A 17,349-nucleotide genomic window follows, 5' to 3' on the forward strand; every position below is an offset into this window, starting at 1 on the left:
TTCCTTCGTTCAGCAACAATCCCCAGGACCTTACCATTAACTGCATAAGTCCTGCCCTGATTTTCCTTACCAAACTGCAGCACCTCACATTTATTTAAATTAGACTCCATCTGCCACTCCTCAGCCCATCTGATCAAGGTCCCATTGTACTCTGAAATAACCATCTTCACTGTCCATTCTACCACCAATGTTGGTGTCATCTGCAAATTTACTAACTATACCACCTATATTCATATCCAAATCATTTATATAAATGATGAAAAGCAGTGGACCCAGCACCTGTGTTATTTATTGGTAGATGTATTGCCAATGTTGGTTTATCTACCTCTGCTATTGCACCAAAACACAGACATGATAATGAATTTTACCTGAGAACAAGTCTTTGCTGGTGATGCCTGGAGTCTGCCAGTAAAAGCTGTAAAATTTTGAATGGTTCGAGGGATGAATTCAGGAGCTAGAGGGTTGAGCACACAGCCTCTGCTGAGTTCCAAGTTATCAAGCTGTGTCTTGATCTCATGTAAGGTGGCTCCATGGAGGCTTCCATTTTTGTGACAAAGGAAGATGAAATGCTCCCAAATTTTCCTACAAAGAGAACAATTCCAGTAAGTGCTTCGATGGAACTCAATTTTAACAATGCAAACCATGGAATTCTGTCAGTGTGCCTCAAATCATCTCCATTTTGACTTATAAAAAATGCCATTTGTACATTGAACCAAACTGAACATTTGTACAATGTCCATACACTGGAGATTTTTTGGCAAGGTTATGCTGCTGACACAATATTTCATCAGCTGAAAAAGTAACTCAGTACAGCAGAAACTATTTTCCTCTATATTCCAAATTTTAACTTTAGCTTATCTTCAAAAAAACTTAGAACAACAGAATGAATAAATTTTGTCCACAAAATTTCTAATTAATTACTTGTCAAAAATCCTAAGTGACCATTAATGATCCATTAAGGCACAAAGCTTCAGAGCAGAAGTCAAGGTATATGCATAATCAACAGATTTGATGACATCCGAGAACAAGATAAGCAGCCTCCTAAGAAAATTTCAAGCTGATCAATTGTATTTACCACAAGTAGAAAAACAATAACATTCAAAAGCTAAGCTCACACAAGATACGTGACTGAAAACTGCCACGTATATATTCTACGTCACAACTACTTTCTAAAAGCACATCATGGTATATCCAACAAAAATACCAGCATCTGACATATCTCTAATAAAATGCAATCTTCTTTTATTGCTTGAAGCATAGAACATGATTAATTAATGCAACTCATTTACTTATCTCAAATGGAACACAAGTATCAACTTCCAAGTCAGCCACTGTCCTTTGATAAATAACTGAATACTTAAAGTACAGAGACTAAGCAAAGATACACCATACAAATGCTGTTGAACAAAAGAAACAAACAAAACAGAAAATGTATAAAGGAGAAAACTGTTATAAAGAACGACAGCATACTATCACTCAATTGACTATCATTCAATTCAATCTCCACTGACATTTAAAAAGCAGCTTTGTGTTTCGGTAACTTTATTCAGTACTTCTACATTTTTCATCCAATATGTTAAGAATCCAACATAAGAATATAAGATATTGGAGAAGTAGGCCATTTGGCACCTCAAGACTGCCCCTCTATTCAACACCTCTTTCATGTCAGCTCAGCGTAGGTATCAACTCCTTAACAATTCAAAATTCAAGATAAGGTGTCATCTCATTGATGAAAATTCAATGTTGATATTTTCAGAAACAAATCACAATACAAATCTACATCACTCTGAAAAAACAGTTAAGATAACAAACTCAACAGCATTCTTGTAATGTTCATATTATACTAGCAGACCTCACATGGCAGTGGACAGCGTTATGACTGAGTATAATCTGTGGTGAACTGGGTTAGAGAGAAGGATAATTGTACTTCGGTCATCACAATATTTCAACCCTGGTTTTGATGTAAACATATGGCGTACTTCCTTGAATATAATGCATTTCATGTTATTTTTTCCCAGTTTTTTTTGTATTCAGATGACTTCTATTAGAGTCTATCAGGTTAAAGTTTTTCTCCCAGGCATTTACATCTGCCTTTTCAAATTCCAAACTGCTGAGCAATTTGTTCATGTTGATAATCCCTGACTGCTCAAAATTTCTCTCAGACCAGCTTTGGTGTCCTTATTCTCAACAAAAAAATTCAGTCTGTCATCATTTCCTCTGTTCCAATGTCCCCTTTCATCCCAGGTTTGAAATAACTGAACGGAAACCGGTATCCTGTCATCATTTCGCCCTTTATTTACTGGTGCACAGTACACTGGCTATGTCCAGCCAACTCAGAGTCCTAAACTGGGGAGATTCTAATCGTGTGGTTACATTGGTTAGTCCAGGCTTTCTTGATTGGCCCACGATAACAACCACAATCAAGAACCTTGCACTCAACAAGGTCCACCTGGTTCCAATCACTACATCCCTACCACCTCTCCCCACCCACCAGGTCAGGGAACGTAGGCCTGATCTTTCACTTGTAGCTTTTTGTGTGATGCTTTCAGCCCAGGTTCAGTTCCTCTGACTGGGACTCAAACACAGTCAGCATTTACTGGACCATGCCTTGCCTTTACATTGGAATGTCTCAAGAGAGTCTCCTACTTTTCTTCTGGTGGCAACAGTATTGAGGCTGCATCCATTTTGGACTCTGAGGTTCCCTTGAGACTAGGAGGGGGAGCACCTGTGGTTTCTGCCAGGCCTTGGGACTGTTCTGAGGGCACAGGTATGTTTTACACCTACCCTGTTTGCAAGGCAATGGTGTTCAGGTGATCTAAGCATTTGTTTTTGGTAGTATCTCCTTGCCAAACTTTAAGTCATGGGACCTGACCTCATGTCAACCTTGCCTTGTACCCATTCTAGGCCATATCCATGGGTCCAGCACTGAACTTCATCCCCTGAATTAAATTGTCTCTCTTGCTCAGAAGCAGCATTTGGCTAGTATTTGTGTTCCTGCTGCCGTTTCACCCTTCCCCCTCGGGTGTGTAAATATCTGTTGCTTCTTGTGGGGTAGTCCTATAATCAAACAGGAACTGGGACAGATTCAGCTCAACTGATGCTGTAAGCTGCTTCTTTAAGCCTGCCTTCAATGTTTGGACTATTCTTTCTGCTAAACAATTGGGCAACAGATGGTATAGATCCATTCTTATGTGCTGAATGTCATTGGACTTTAGGAAGCATCCAAATTCCCTGCTGGTAAATCATGTTGCATTGTTGGTGATTAATACTTCTGGGAGTCCATATAATCAGAAAAGCTTGCAGCTTCTCAATTATCTTTGCTGAACAAACTTTATGTATGTCCAACCACTTTGAATGAGTGTCCATAATGACCAGGAACACTGAACCCATGAAAGGACTGGCATAGTCAACGTGCAACCGAGTCCAGGGTTTACCTGGCCATTCCCACGAATGTACCAGTGGTGCTGGTGGCAGTTTTTGTCCTTGTTGATACGTTGGGCATTACCCCACCAATGCAGCTATGTCAGCATACAGTCCTAGCCACCAGAGAGAGCTTCTTGGTAACATCTTCATTGTTGAAACTTCTGGATAACCCAGGTGGAGTTTGACCAACATCTGGCAGCAACTTTTATTTGGGACAACAACCCTTGCTCCCCACAGTAATACGCCATCTTGAACACACTGACCTTGTCTTGCCAGGTCCAAAAAGGTTTCAATCCTATTTGCGATGACTGTTCTGTTTCCTCCATCACTACCAGCTGTTTCAGTTTAGTTAGGACAGTATCTTTTCATGTCCACTATTGGGTATTGCCTGCTGTGACATCAAGGATATCCAGAAAATTTAAAACCAAAATCAACTCTTGCAGGGGACGCACCACTGTGGAGTACCCAATAGTTTCTCTCCATTGGGCCACCAGTGAGCCAACCCCTTCCCAATACCGTTTGGGGAGGAGTTGCATGTCAACGCTACTTCTCACTTCAGATTGTAGTGGTCCAACACCTTAGATGAGACAGCTACTTTTTCATTTCCCTAAAGGCTGCTTCTTGGCTTTGTGACCATTTCCAGGGGTAACACCTTTTTAATATCAGGTGTAGGGATGCCAAGATGGAGGCCATGCTATGTATGAATTCTCCGTAATGATTCATCAACCCCAGGAAAGACCTAAGCTCTGGTACAGATGTGGGAGCCAGGCTCCTTTTGATTGCCCTCACTTTCTCTTCCAGCGGGTGTAACCCAGTTTTGTCGACTCTGTAACCTAAGTAGGTTACCTGGGATGCCTGGAATGCACATCTTTCCCGTCTAAGGCGTACACCCGCCTGGCAGAAAAGTTTAAGCACTATGACCAAGTGCTCTTTATTGGTCTTCCCTGTTTTTGGTACGCCATCCAGATAAATAGTGACCTGGGGTAGTCCTTGTAAAATGTTCTCCATGGTTGCTGGAAAAGGGCGCAGGCTGATGGTACTCCAAATTGCAGTCTTTGTATTGATTATGGACCTTTCTGGGTATTAATTGCAACATACTTCTGGTAATCCTCACTCAGCTGGAATTGCAAGTAGGTGTGGCTTATATCAAGCTTCATAAAGTACAGGCTCCCTGCCAACTTTGCATACAAGCCCTTTTATGTTAGGGATCGGGTATTTATTCAACTGAGAAACAGCTTACTGCTTGCTTGAAATCCCACAAAGGCAAACTGAGACATCAGGCTTCACAATCAGTACAACCAGTGCTGCCCATTCTGCAAACTGCACTGGTTTGACGTTTCCTTCACTTTCCAGCCTCCTGATTGCCCACAAGGCAAATAGCACCAGGTGGGTCTTGCAAAATCTCAGAATTGTGTCCTGGTCAATGTATAAAGTGGTTTTGGCCCCTTTGATAGTCCCAAACTCTTCTTGAAATACTCCTGGGCATCTCACTAGTACTTCACTGAGGTAGCTATTTCCCAATTGAAAAATGTTGAGCCAATGAAGATGAACCTTTTTTCCACCTCAATAGGCTTGGGCCCAAGCCTTTTACTACATCAGAGGTAACTGCACCATTTGCTTCTCCTAGGAGACTGGAAACAAAATCATCCCCTTAATACGTAATATCTCCCCAGTGCATATTCTCAGTCTGGCTAAGGTCTTGAACAAGCTTAAAGGTTGGAGTTCTGAGTGACTCTTAGTAAAGACAGATTCTGCAACCACAGATACAGCTCCACTAATATCCGCTTCCAGGGAACCTGGGCAACCATTTAAACAAACATTCAAATTTTAATTGCCTCCAATTTGGGTCTCACTAAGCAATTTAATTGTTCCAACTCATATGTAGGGGAACTTTCCAGGGTGTGCACTCTCCTGGGTACCAGCCTCCATTTTTCCTACTCAAGCCAGACCTTGTAGGACTCCTTTGCTGTCTCAAACCTGCATAACAGCAGCAATTACAATATTTTTGAGAAGACTTGTAGTGTCAGTTGTGCATGACATTGTAGGCATGCTCGCTGAGCTGATGGGTTTAGTTGCAAACGTTTTGTCACCCTGCTAACATCATCAGAGCGCCTCCAGTGAAGCATCAGTGTTCTGTCCCGCTTGTTATTTATAAGCCTTGGTTTGCGTGAGTGGTTGCTATTACTTCAGTTCTTTTTTTCAGTGGTTTGTATGCAGGGTCTAATTTAATGTGTTTGTTGATGGAGTTCCAGTTGGAATTCCTACCAGGCCTCCTGGAATTCCCAGGCATGTCTGTTTGGCTTGTACAACTATGAATGTGTTGTCCCAGTCAAATTTGTGTCCCTCATTGCTCATGTGTGGTGAGGCAAGAGAATTGGTCATGTCTCTTGGTGGCTAGTTGATGTTCATGTATCCATATTGTCAATTGTCTTCCAGTTTGGCAATATAGCATTTCTCTCAGTCCTGTGTAGCTGTCATAGGGTAGTTGTCGGTTTATGGGCTACTCTGATACCTGGGGTCTGACTTGTTTTGAGGTCATCTCTAAAATGTCCTCGATATATAGTAGGGTCATTAATGAGTCTGGTTGTATTGTACTGTATCTTCCTGTTGTGGTCTGTCTCAGAGGTAATGACAGATTGTGCTTTTCAGGTATCCATTTCTTTTGAAGACTCTGTATTCTCGTTCTGGGTTGCTGCAATATGTTGTCGCTCGTTTAAATAGTGTCTTCATACAGCTCGATTTATGGGCTTTGGAGTGCTTGCTAGCATAATTAAGTATCTGGTCCAAATATGTGGTCTTTCTACATACACTGGTCTGGAATTCCCCATTGTTCATGTTCTACAATTATGTCCAGGAAGGGTAGTCGGTGGTTGTTCTCTTCATCTTTCGTGAATTTTATCCTGGTAAGGATGTTGTTTATGTGTCAGTCGGTTTCTTCTATTTTTGTGCGTTTTAATAATCACAAAGGTGTTGTCCACATATTGGACCCAAAGTTTAGGTTGTATAGTGGGGTGCGCAGTTTGTTCTAACATTTGCAAAAACAGTAATGCAATCAGTCCTGATATTGGGGATCCCACTGATGTCCTATTGTTCTTTATATACAAACAAATCAAAGAAAATTACAGCACAGGAACAGGCCCTTCTGTCATTGAAGGTGAATTGGGTTGTGAGGCACAGACTTAGTAAGGTGGTGTCCTTATTGATGCTGGTGTCCTAGGCTGTCTGCTTACTTGATTCATCCAGTAGTGTGGCAATTATTTCTTTGGTTAGGTGGATTGTTTGTTTGTGGATGTGAATAGTGCTGTTACATCGAAGGATAACATCATCTCATCTTCTGCTATCCTAGTGTCCTTGATGATGTTGAGGAATTGTTGGGATGAGTGGATGGAGTGGGTAGTGTTGTCCATTAAGTATTTCAATTTCTGGTACAGTTCTCTAGCAGTTTATTTGTTGATGTACCTGGCAATAAGACAATGGGTCTGAGGGGTCCCCTTTTGTGCCTTGGGGAGCCCATTGAATCGGTGTTTGAATCCCCCGGCTTCTTTTTTTGGTCATCTGTCTTGCTGATGTCTCCTGAGTTGTGTAATTTCTTCAGGGTCATTGTAATCCTGTTTCCTAACTGTGGTGTTAGATCTATTGTCATTGGTTGGTAGACGTTGGTATCTGCTAGTAATGCATTAGCTTTCTCAATGTATTGGGTTCTACTGAGGATTATGGTCATGAATCCTTTCTTTACTGATAAGATCACACTGTTCGTGTCTTTGAGTCTTTCCAGGGGTGTCCTCTCTTCTGTGTTGAATGAGTTCCATTTTCCTTTTTTTGTTCACTTTTTTGGGACTATCGTCTGTCTGATGGTCTGTTGTTCTTCTTTCATGAGTCCTTTTGTACTTTAGTGTTGATTTCAGCGCAGCCAGGAAGTCCAGTATTTTTGGCATCTCTGTAGCTATAATTCAGTCTTTTCTGTGTCCGTAAGTGGTTAGTCCAAGATGTTTTTAATCCATGAATCGGTGTTGTCCATGTCATTGATAGGGGTGAATTTGGACAGTTTTCTCTTGAAGGTCTATTCTTTTCCTTGTTCTGGTCTTTTGTTGTTGTATGCTGATGGCTTGTTCCAGTGTGGATGTCCATTCCTGGCCGGTTGCATTGGCCCAGGTTAACAACCCCAGTCAAGAACCTCATAGGTCAAAAGGTCCATCTGGTTCCAAATCAAAGGAGCAAATCTGACTCTGAGCAGCATAGTCAATCACCTTCAATTCAGCCTTGATCATGGCAAATCTAACCTGGCTTCATTCTCCGTTGTCAAGATACACCTGGCCCCTTTTCCCCACGAACAACCTATTTTAACCATTTTCCTCTTTCCCTCCTTATTCTTAAGTCTCTAATAAAAAATATGAGAAGCTCCTAGGTATCTATCCACATCTGTCATCCAGCAAATACAAAGCTATGCCACTGGAAATAATAAAAGCAACGTTGTAATTGTGTCGGTAACATTTTCAGCAGGTCTCAAAGTATTTTGCACAAGTAATTACTGTTATGTAAACAAAGATGGAAGTTATTCAGTGCTATCAACACAAATGCTTTGAACACCTAATTATGTTGCATTACAATTTGTCATTAGCACACAGTGCAATTGCTCACGACATCTTCTCTCGATCAGGTGGTCACTGCTGATCCACTATCCTGTATAACTCCCTTAGTCCCAGGGGTTTGAATGGGGAGCAATTTCTTGGTGTGTCCAAGAAGGGTTTTTGAAACAGTGTGGTGGATAGTTCAACAAGACAGGTGTCCATACTGGACCTAATATTGGGAAACGAGCCCAGCTAGGTGATCCAAGTTTCAAGAGGAAAGCGTTTTGGGAGTATTGACTGTAAATCCATACATTTTTGGACACTTAAGGATAAGGACAAGAGTGGACCTCAGGTGAAGGTATTACATTCGGGGAAGGCCAACTATTGTCAAATTAGGCAAGAAATGGAGAATGTGGATTGGCAGTGGATGTTTGAGGGTAAATCCACATCTGAAATGTGGGAGTCTTTTAAGAACCAGTTGATTAGAGTGCTGGGCAGCCATTTTCCTATGAAAATAGAGCCAGAGAGTGGCAGGCCTGTGGAATTCATTGCCATGGAGTGCAGTGGAGGCTGGGACGTTAAATGCCTTCAAGGCAGAGATCAATAAATTCTTGATCTCTCAAGGAATCCAGGGCTACGAGGAGAGTGCAGGGAAGTGGACATGAAATGCCCATCTGCCATGATTTAAATGGCAGAGTGGACTCGATGGGCTGAATGGCCTTCCTTCCACTCCTATGTCTTATGGTCTTATGAAAATGAAGGACAGGAAAGGCAGGATTTGTAAACCCTTGACAGGGGAAATTATCAGCTAAGGCTAAAAAAAGACCCTATCTAAGGTCTAAAGGAGCTATGAAATGTCCTTCACTGGCAGGGTTAAGGAGAATCCAAAGGCATTTTGTACATATATTGGGAGCAAGAGATTAGCTAGAGAAAGAGTAAGCCCATTCAAGGATAAAGGAGGGAGGTTATGTGTGGAGCCAGAGGAAAATGGGCAAGATCCTTTTGAGTACTTTACATGAGTATTCACGAAAGACAGGGATGTAAGGGATATTGAGGTTAGGGGAAAGTGAGTGATACTCTCGGGCAGTCAGCATGATAAAGGAAGACAGGTTGGGTGTCTTGAAATACATTTTAAGGTAGATAAACCACCAGGGACAGATGGAATCTATCCCAGGAGACTGGAAGGCAAGGGAAGAAATAGCTGGGACCTTAACAGATATCTTTGCATCCCCTTTGGAGTCAGGTGAGGTTCCAGAGGACTGGTAAATGGCCAATGTTGTTTCTTTATTGAAGAAGGGAAACAGATAATAATAGGCCAGTGAGCCTGACATTAGTGGTAGGGAAGCTGTTGGAGAAGATACTGAAAGACAGGATTTATTCACATTTGGAAGCAATTGAACTTGTTAATAGGCTGCATAGGTTTGTGCAGGGAAGGTCATGAATCACCAACCTGACTGAATTTCTTTGAGGAGATGACAAGAATGATTGATTGAGGAAGGGCAGTAGATGTTGTCTCCATGGACTTTAGGGCATTTGTTAAGATACCGCATGGCAGGCTGGTGCAGAAGGTGGGGTCTTAAGGGATCAGGGGTGAGGTGGCTAGATAGATATAAAATAGGCTTGATCACAGAAGACAGAGAAATGGTGGAAGGGTCTTTTTCAGAATGGAGATCAGTAACTAGTGGTGTTCCACAGGGATCAGAGCTAGGACCTTTGTAGTTTGCTGTGTAGATGGTCTGATTAGTAAGTTTGTGGATGACACCAAAATTGGTGGAATAGCAGACAGTGATGAGTATTGTCAAAGCATACAGTGGGATATAAATAGATTGTAGATTTGGGCAAAGAAATGGCAGATGGAGTTTAACTGGACAAATGCAGGCGATGCATTTTGGAAGATCAAATTCAAGTGAGAATTATGCAATAAATGGCAGAGCCCTTAGGAGCACTGACATTCAGAGGGATCTAGGTGTACAGGTCCACAGATCCCTGAAAGTGGCAACACAGTTGGATAAGGTGGTCATGGCAGCAATCAGCATACTTGCCTTCATTGGCTAGGGCATCAAATATAAAAGGTGGCAAGTTGTGTTATAGCCATATAACACTTTAATTTGGCCACAATGGGAATATTCATGCAGTTCTGGTCACCACATCACCAACAGGACATGGACGCTCTGGTGAGCATGCAGAGAAGGTTCACCAGGATGTTGCACCGAGGGTTTTAGTTATGAGGAGAGTTTGGATAAACTTGGACAGTAGGAACCGCTGATGCTAGAGAATCTGAGATAGCATGGTGTCCATCCTGGGCCTCCTGCGTTGCCACAATGATGTCACCCAAAAGCTGCAGAAACAGCATCTCATATTTTGCTTGGGACCCCTGCAGCCCAAGGGTATCAATGTGGACTTCACAATCTTCAAAATCTTCCCTCCACCGACCACTTCCCAAAACTGGCCCAGTTAGTCCCTGCCTCCCTAATCATTCCTCCCACCTCAAGCCCTGCCCCCATCTCCTGCCCCCATCTCCTACCCACTAACCTCATCCCGCCTCCTTGACCTGTCTGTCCTCCCTGGACTGACCTATGCACTCCCTAACTCCTCACCTTCACTGTCTCCACCCCCTACTCTTTGACCTGTTTGTCTCCTTTCACTTTTCTTTGCCTTTATCCATCTTCTATCCAATTTCCCCCTGTCTCCCTATTTATTTGAGAATCCCCTTCCCCTCTCCCATTTCTGAAGGGTCCCAACCTGAAACATCAAACTTTCCTGCTCCTCTGATGCTGCTTGGCCTGCTGTGTTCATTCAGTTTCACACTGTGTAATCTTGGATAAACTCAGATTGTTTTCACTGGAAAGATAGAGGCCTGATAGAGGTCTACAAAATTATGAGAAGCATAAGTAGGGTGGATAGTCAGAGGCTTTTTCCCAGGGTGGAAAAGTCTGCTACAAGAGAGCACAGGTTCAAGGTAAGAGGGGGAACTGTGAGGGGGAAAAAGTTTTCACGCAGAAATGATGGGTGTCTGGAATACACCACCAGTGGAGGTGGTGGAAGCAGGCATGTTAACACTGCATGTAGCAGCACGGTAGGTCTGTGGTTAGCACCTCTCAGCACCAGGGACCTAGGTTCAATTCTACCCTTGGGCGACTGTATGCGTGGAGTTTGCACATTCTCCCTGTGTCCACGTGGGTTTTCTCCAGGCGCTCCGGTTTCCTCCCACAGACCAAAGATGTGCAGATTAGGTGGGTTGGTCATGCTAAATTGCTTGTAGTGTTCAGGGAAGTGTAGTTTAGGCAGGTTATAGGGCTGAGTCTGGGTGGGATGCTCTGAGGGCGAGTGTGGACTTGTTGGGCCAAAGGGCCTTTTTCCACACTGTAGGGATTCTGTGTTTCTGTGATATTCTGTGTAACAATGTTTAAGGCATAGCTTGATAGACACATGAGCATGAGGCAAACAGAGGGATAGGTACCGTGCATGGGCAATAAGGAGCAGGTCTGAATAAGGAGCAGGTCTGAATAAGGAATAGAAGCCGCGCAGGCTTGGTGGGCTGAAAGGGCTTTTCCTGCGCTGCAATGTATTGTTTTATAATCTAAATTATTTGGGTCTCTAATCATAGAAAATGCATTTCTACTCACTAAAAGTCTAGCCATTATAATGATAACAATTATTTGAAAATTACAGGGCACTATTTCAATAAGTAGAAAGTAATTATATTTTAATGAAGATTACAAACAGACAACTCATTAATGGCAGAAGAGCCTCCCTGAAAAAATTAAAGATTAGCGAATGAATAATCACTTAACAATAAACTAACAATTACAGACATGATCAGGATTCCCATTCTTTATCACCGATGCGGTAAAAGGTGGTGCAATTTCTGTTGTCATTCAAAATTTGGACATATAATTTTAAAATTCTAGACAAAAATGTTTTGGTGACTGATCAACCGTTTTGACCTCCCATTGACAATTCTTCCTGACAATGGCCATTTCTTGCTGCAGTTTGGTAGTTCTGCAAATGCTGTGCATCATAGCAATTTTTTCATCAATGCTGCAGAAAATCCAATTGTCAAATAAAACTGAATCATATTGTTGCGTTGCAACTCAAAGTAGCAAGCTTGTCTGAGTTGCTGGTGTCAGACATGCAGACAACGTGGCCAGCCCAATGCAGCTGACTGACCATAGTCAGCGCCTGGATATGGACTTTTGGCTTGAGACGGAACCTTGACATTGAAGCATCAACCTTGTCGTTAGATTTTAAGATTTTGTGGAGACATCGCTAGTGACATTCACTTGGGATTTGAGGTGTCTTCTGTACATTGACTGTATCTCTGATACAAACAGAGAGACAGGTAATCTGGCCAACCTGTACAGCATGAGTTTGGTGCCAGATTTGAGGTCTTTGATATCAAACACATGATTCCTCAGCTGGCCAAAGGCTGTGCCTGGCACATTGCCAGTGTAACTTAACATGGTTTCCAATGTCTGCTCTCGAAATAGCTAGCACAAAACAAGGGAAAGCTAGTCATTCAATCAGAATCCAAGACTATCTTAATCAACAACTTGAAGACATTTCATCTGCCTTATGTCATTCCAACCTTACGATTATAAAATAAAGTCACTATAGTCTTACCAGCCCATAGGGCTGCGCTCTTATTAAAGAGATGACTGGTGACAGTTTAACTCAAGGGTCACCACACCTTAGACGAGGGGAGAATCCTTCATGGTAACCTCAGCTGATGAGGAAATGAACCCCCACTGTCAGTGTCACTCTGCATGGCAAACCAGTCTTCCGGTCAACTGAGCTAATCTGATCATTTTATGATTATTACAGATATGACAAATTGGCTAATCACAATCTGAGAGCACACACAATAATAATAATAATAATAATAATAATATCATGGTGTACTATAATAAAAGTCAATTTAACTATCACACTAATTACATTATTCCAACTATATCAATACAATCTTACACATACACGCCCTTACTGCAACAGAAAACTATCAACTCACCGACATTTGCCAATGGAACAAAGAGCTACCGGATCTCCAACCACAACCACAAGGGACTGTGTCCTGGTGAGAATGGTATTCAGCATTCTATAACTAGAAAAGAATCCATACTCCAAGTCTTCAGTAGACTCCTCCAGGTGAGCATCTCTTCGTCTCACTGATGCTGGAGGTTCTTTGTAGGTGTGCCGTGTTCTGACTGTGCTTAGAAAAAGGACTCTGAATTGTCTATCTGTAAACAGCAGAAAAAAAAAATGCCAACTTATACGAATGTATTGCACATCCACAGGATCTGGAAGCAGTTCTGGTATACTTGTTTTAAAAATATCACTTAAAAATAGATAATAGTTTTAAAGCTTTCAAAATACCTCCAAACCCAGAAGGTGCTACAGAATGTTAAAGTGCAAGTTTGTGTAAAAGAACTGAAGAAATAGGAGCAGTGCAGATTACATCATGGTTGAACTATTATATCAAGTACATTTTCCTGACCTGTTATTTAAACAGTCCTTGGATAACCATGACGGGATAGTGTCATGGTTATCCATGAGGCTGGGCTTAGATTAATTCACAGGCCGACGCAACATCGAGGGCCGAAGGGCCTGTTCTGTGCTGTTATGTTCTATGTTCCCAAGTAACTTGACCCATAAGTAACCAAATGTCTTCTTTCTCGGTCCTAAATATACTCAACTCAGCATCCATTCCATTCGATTCACTCCACGTGATATCAAGAAATGGCAAATAGCACAGGGTACTTGCATGCTAAACAGCATGCAATAGGATTAAGCAATCCCACAACCATCAGATCAGATCTAAATTCTGCATATCCTGTTACAAGCAGTCATGAATGGTGGTGTATAATTAAACAATTAAGAGGAGGTGAAGGCTCCACAAATATTCAAATCCTCAAAGATAGGGAGATCCAGCACATCCATGCAAAAACATTTGCATCACTTGTCAACCAGAAGTGCCATGTAGATGATCCATCTCAATCTCTTCCCGAGAGTCCAAATATCACAGATGCCTCCTTTCCACTATTTCAACTCAATCCCTGTGGTTTAAAGAAGCAGTTTAACATATTGGATGCCCCAGGCCTTGACAAAATTCTGGCAATAGTACTGTGCTCCTAGACACCTTGTTCAGTGAAGGTACAATAATGGTATCCATCAACAATGTGGAAAATTGCAGAATTCCAAGAAGCAGAGGTTTTTAAAAATCTAGAGTGAGTCAGGAAATGTTAGTCCACAGATGCTACATACAATCAAGATGATTAATTGGATGCTACTGTTTAATACAAGAACTTAACATAAAAGTCACAATGTTATGCTTCAGTTATACAGGGCATCAGTGAGACCACATCTCTGATACTATGTACAGTTTTGGTCTCTTTTTTTATTTAAGAAAAAGTGTAAATCCAATTGGAGACAGTTCAGAAGAGGTTTATCAGTTTGACATCTAAAATGAGCAAATTGTCTTTTTGTGGATAGGTTGACCAGGCTGGGCTTGTTTGCACTGGAGTTTAGAAGAATGAAGAGTGATTTATTGATTTGTATATAAAATCCTGAATGGCCTTGATAAGATCAACGTAGAAAAGATGTTTCCTTTTGTGGGTCAAACCAAAATTATGGGATACAGTTTTTAAAATTAGTGGTAACCCTGAAGAATCAAGATTTAGACACTTTGGAACTTTCTGCATAAGTAGATAATGAACAAGGAGACATTAAATATTTTTAATGTGGAATTCAAAACACAACAAATCAGCCATTATCTTATCAAATGGCAGAGCAAGTTTTTGAGAGGCCAAATAATCTACATCATATTTCATGTGCTCAGGGGATATAAATGACTGTCCTTGACATCAAAGCACCCTAACATAAATTGGGGTCTGTGGGAATTGGAGGAAAGCTGTTTGCTGATTGGAATCATATGTAACCCAAAGGATGATGTGTGTGGTTGTTGGAAATCAGTCATTTCACCCACAGAACATGACTGTAAAAGTATGTTCCAAACCCACAACTTCTGCTACCTAGAAAAATAAGGGCAGCAGATGCATGAGAACAACACCAACAACTTCCCCCTACAAGTCATATACTATTCAGACTTGGAACTAGGTCACCAGTCCATCACTGTCACTGGGTCAAATTCCAGGAAACCCCTTCTGAACGGGACTGTGCTTATGACAACACTCTGTATGACTACAGCAGTTCAAGAAGACACCTCACCACTAACTTCAAAGATAATTAGGGGTGGTCAACAAATACTGGCCTATTTAGCAATGCTCAAAGTCAATGAAAAATAACTGTAAAAACATATATATACATATATTATACACATTTGTTTTGCTAATAAAGTATATGTCCATTTCAAACCAAGTCCGGACAATTAATAATGGGGATTAGGAATTAGCAGAGAAACTAAACAAATGTACTGTCTGACTCAGAGGATAACAGTAACCTCCCAGAAATAATGGAGAATCAAGAAACAATTGTGAATGAGAAATTACAAAATTCTAATATTGAATAAAGAGGAAAAAAACACTAAAGAAATGAATGGCTATGAAAGTAGATAAATCAGCTGGACCAGATGATCAACACCTTGGAAGTAACTGCAGAGATAATGGATGGCTGGTAGGTGACTACTTTTTAGGATTATATAGAATCTTGACTCTGGAATGGTTCCTGCATATTGGGCGGTTATAAGTGTAGTCCAAGTATAAACGAAAGAAGGAATAGAGAACACAGGGAACTACAGACTTGATAGTCTATTAGTCTTGGTGAAAAATGCAAGAAACTGTAATAAAGGATGTGACAACAGGGCTCAGAAAATAATGGCGAGATAAGGGAGAGTCAAGGTGGACTTATGGAAGTGAATCATAACTAATAAACATGTTGGACATTTTTTTGAGCATCAAACTAACAAAATAAATAAAGGAATCAGTAGATGTGCTAAAGAAATAGCTATCTAGAAAGGTGTCAAGGAGCATGAGGAGTGAATGGAAGTATGGTTTTGAGATAATGCATCAGCCATGACAATATTGAATGACGGAGTGGGCTAGATGGACAAAAAGGCCCACACCTAAGGCTGTGTTCATCCAGCCTCACATTTTATTATCTTGGAATCTCCAGCATCTGCAGTTCCCATTATCTCTCTCCACACCTATTCCTACTTTCTATGTTTCTGTGAAAATTAAAGATGTATTTCTCTCTCCTGGTTTAATTATCCATGAGCAAAACAGAACAGGTTAAACTGTGTAGCCCAAATTGTAAGGTACAAATTCAAGATGTGGTAGTATTTATTTAAAAAAACAGAAAAATCTTAGAAGGGAGGAATCTACTTAACGTGTTAGATAGAATCACTGCAATGATAATTGAGCTGAGCAAGCTTCAGTTTTTATGGGTGGTGTCAAGGAACGGAAAATGATTGAAGAACGTAGCAAGAGATGAGTATACTCTTCCTGACAGTAGCTATAAAGTGTCAACTTGTCTAAATGCCAAGGTTGAACAGGTATTGTGTGTCAGTCTTCACAGTGGAAGAGACAAATAACATGCCAATAATTGAGACTATACAAGGAGGCTATGGCAGGTAAGGACCTAGAGATGATCATTATCAGTAAAGAAGTAGTATTGGGCAAGCTAATGGGGCTGAACACAGACAAGTCTCCTGGCCCTAATAGAATGCATCCCAGGGTACTAAAAGAGATGATAAAGGAAATAGCAAATGCACTTGTGATAACTTGCCAAACTCCGCTGGAGTGTGGGGCAGTTCCAGCAGATTGGAGAACAGCAAGTGTGACGCCACTGTTTAAAGAAGAAGATAGTCAAAAGGCAGGCCCTATAGGCCCACTAGCTTAACTTCTGTTGTGCAGGAAGTGCTTGAATCTATAATCAAAGAAGAAATAGCAAAACATTGAGAGAGAAATTTTCCCATTGGGCAGATGTGACATGGATTCATGAAGGGCAGGTCACTTTTAACTAACTTACTGGAATTCTATGAAAACATTTTGGGTGCAGTGGACAAATGGATTGTGGTGTGTCTGGATTTCCATTAGGCATTTGACAAGGTACAGCACAAAAGACTGTTGCATGAGACAAAGGTGCACGGCATTGTGGGTTATGTATTTGCATGGATAGAAGATGAACTAACAGAAGGCAGAGAGTGGAGATAATTAAGAGTTTTACTGGTTGGTTCAGTGGCTAGTGATGTCCCTCAGAGATCAGTGTTGTGACTGCAATTGTTTACAGTTTACATAGATGATTTAGAGTTGGGGACCAAGTGTAGGGTGTCAAAGTTTGCAGATGATATTCAAGTGAGTGGTAGAGCAAAGTGGGCAGAGAATACAAAGTCTGCAGAGGGATA

The 17,349-nt window shown here is 41.3% G+C and overlaps 1 protein-coding gene across 2 annotated transcripts in view; it reads right to left on the reverse strand.

The window, feature by feature from the left end:
• LOC125462423 (probable helicase with zinc finger domain) overlaps positions 1–17,349 on the reverse strand; it is a 367,554-nt gene that overhangs the window by 142,307 nt on the left and 207,898 nt on the right. For both annotated transcript variants that reach the window (XM_059653989.1, XM_059653987.1), the window contains exons 21-22: positions 13,000–13,228; positions 369–582 (exon numbers count right to left, since the gene is read on the reverse strand). In XM_059653989.1, the coding sequence (XP_059509972.1) occupies positions 369–582; positions 13,000–13,228 (443 nt within the window). The remainder of the gene's footprint in view (positions 1–368; positions 583–12,999; positions 13,229–17,349) is intronic.

This window comes from Stegostoma tigrinum, chromosome 23 (assembly GCF_030684315.1).
Source record: "Stegostoma tigrinum isolate sSteTig4 chromosome 23, sSteTig4.hap1, whole genome shotgun sequence".
In the NCBI taxonomy this organism is placed as follows: Eukaryota; Metazoa; Chordata; class Chondrichthyes; order Orectolobiformes; family Stegostomatidae; genus Stegostoma; species Stegostoma tigrinum.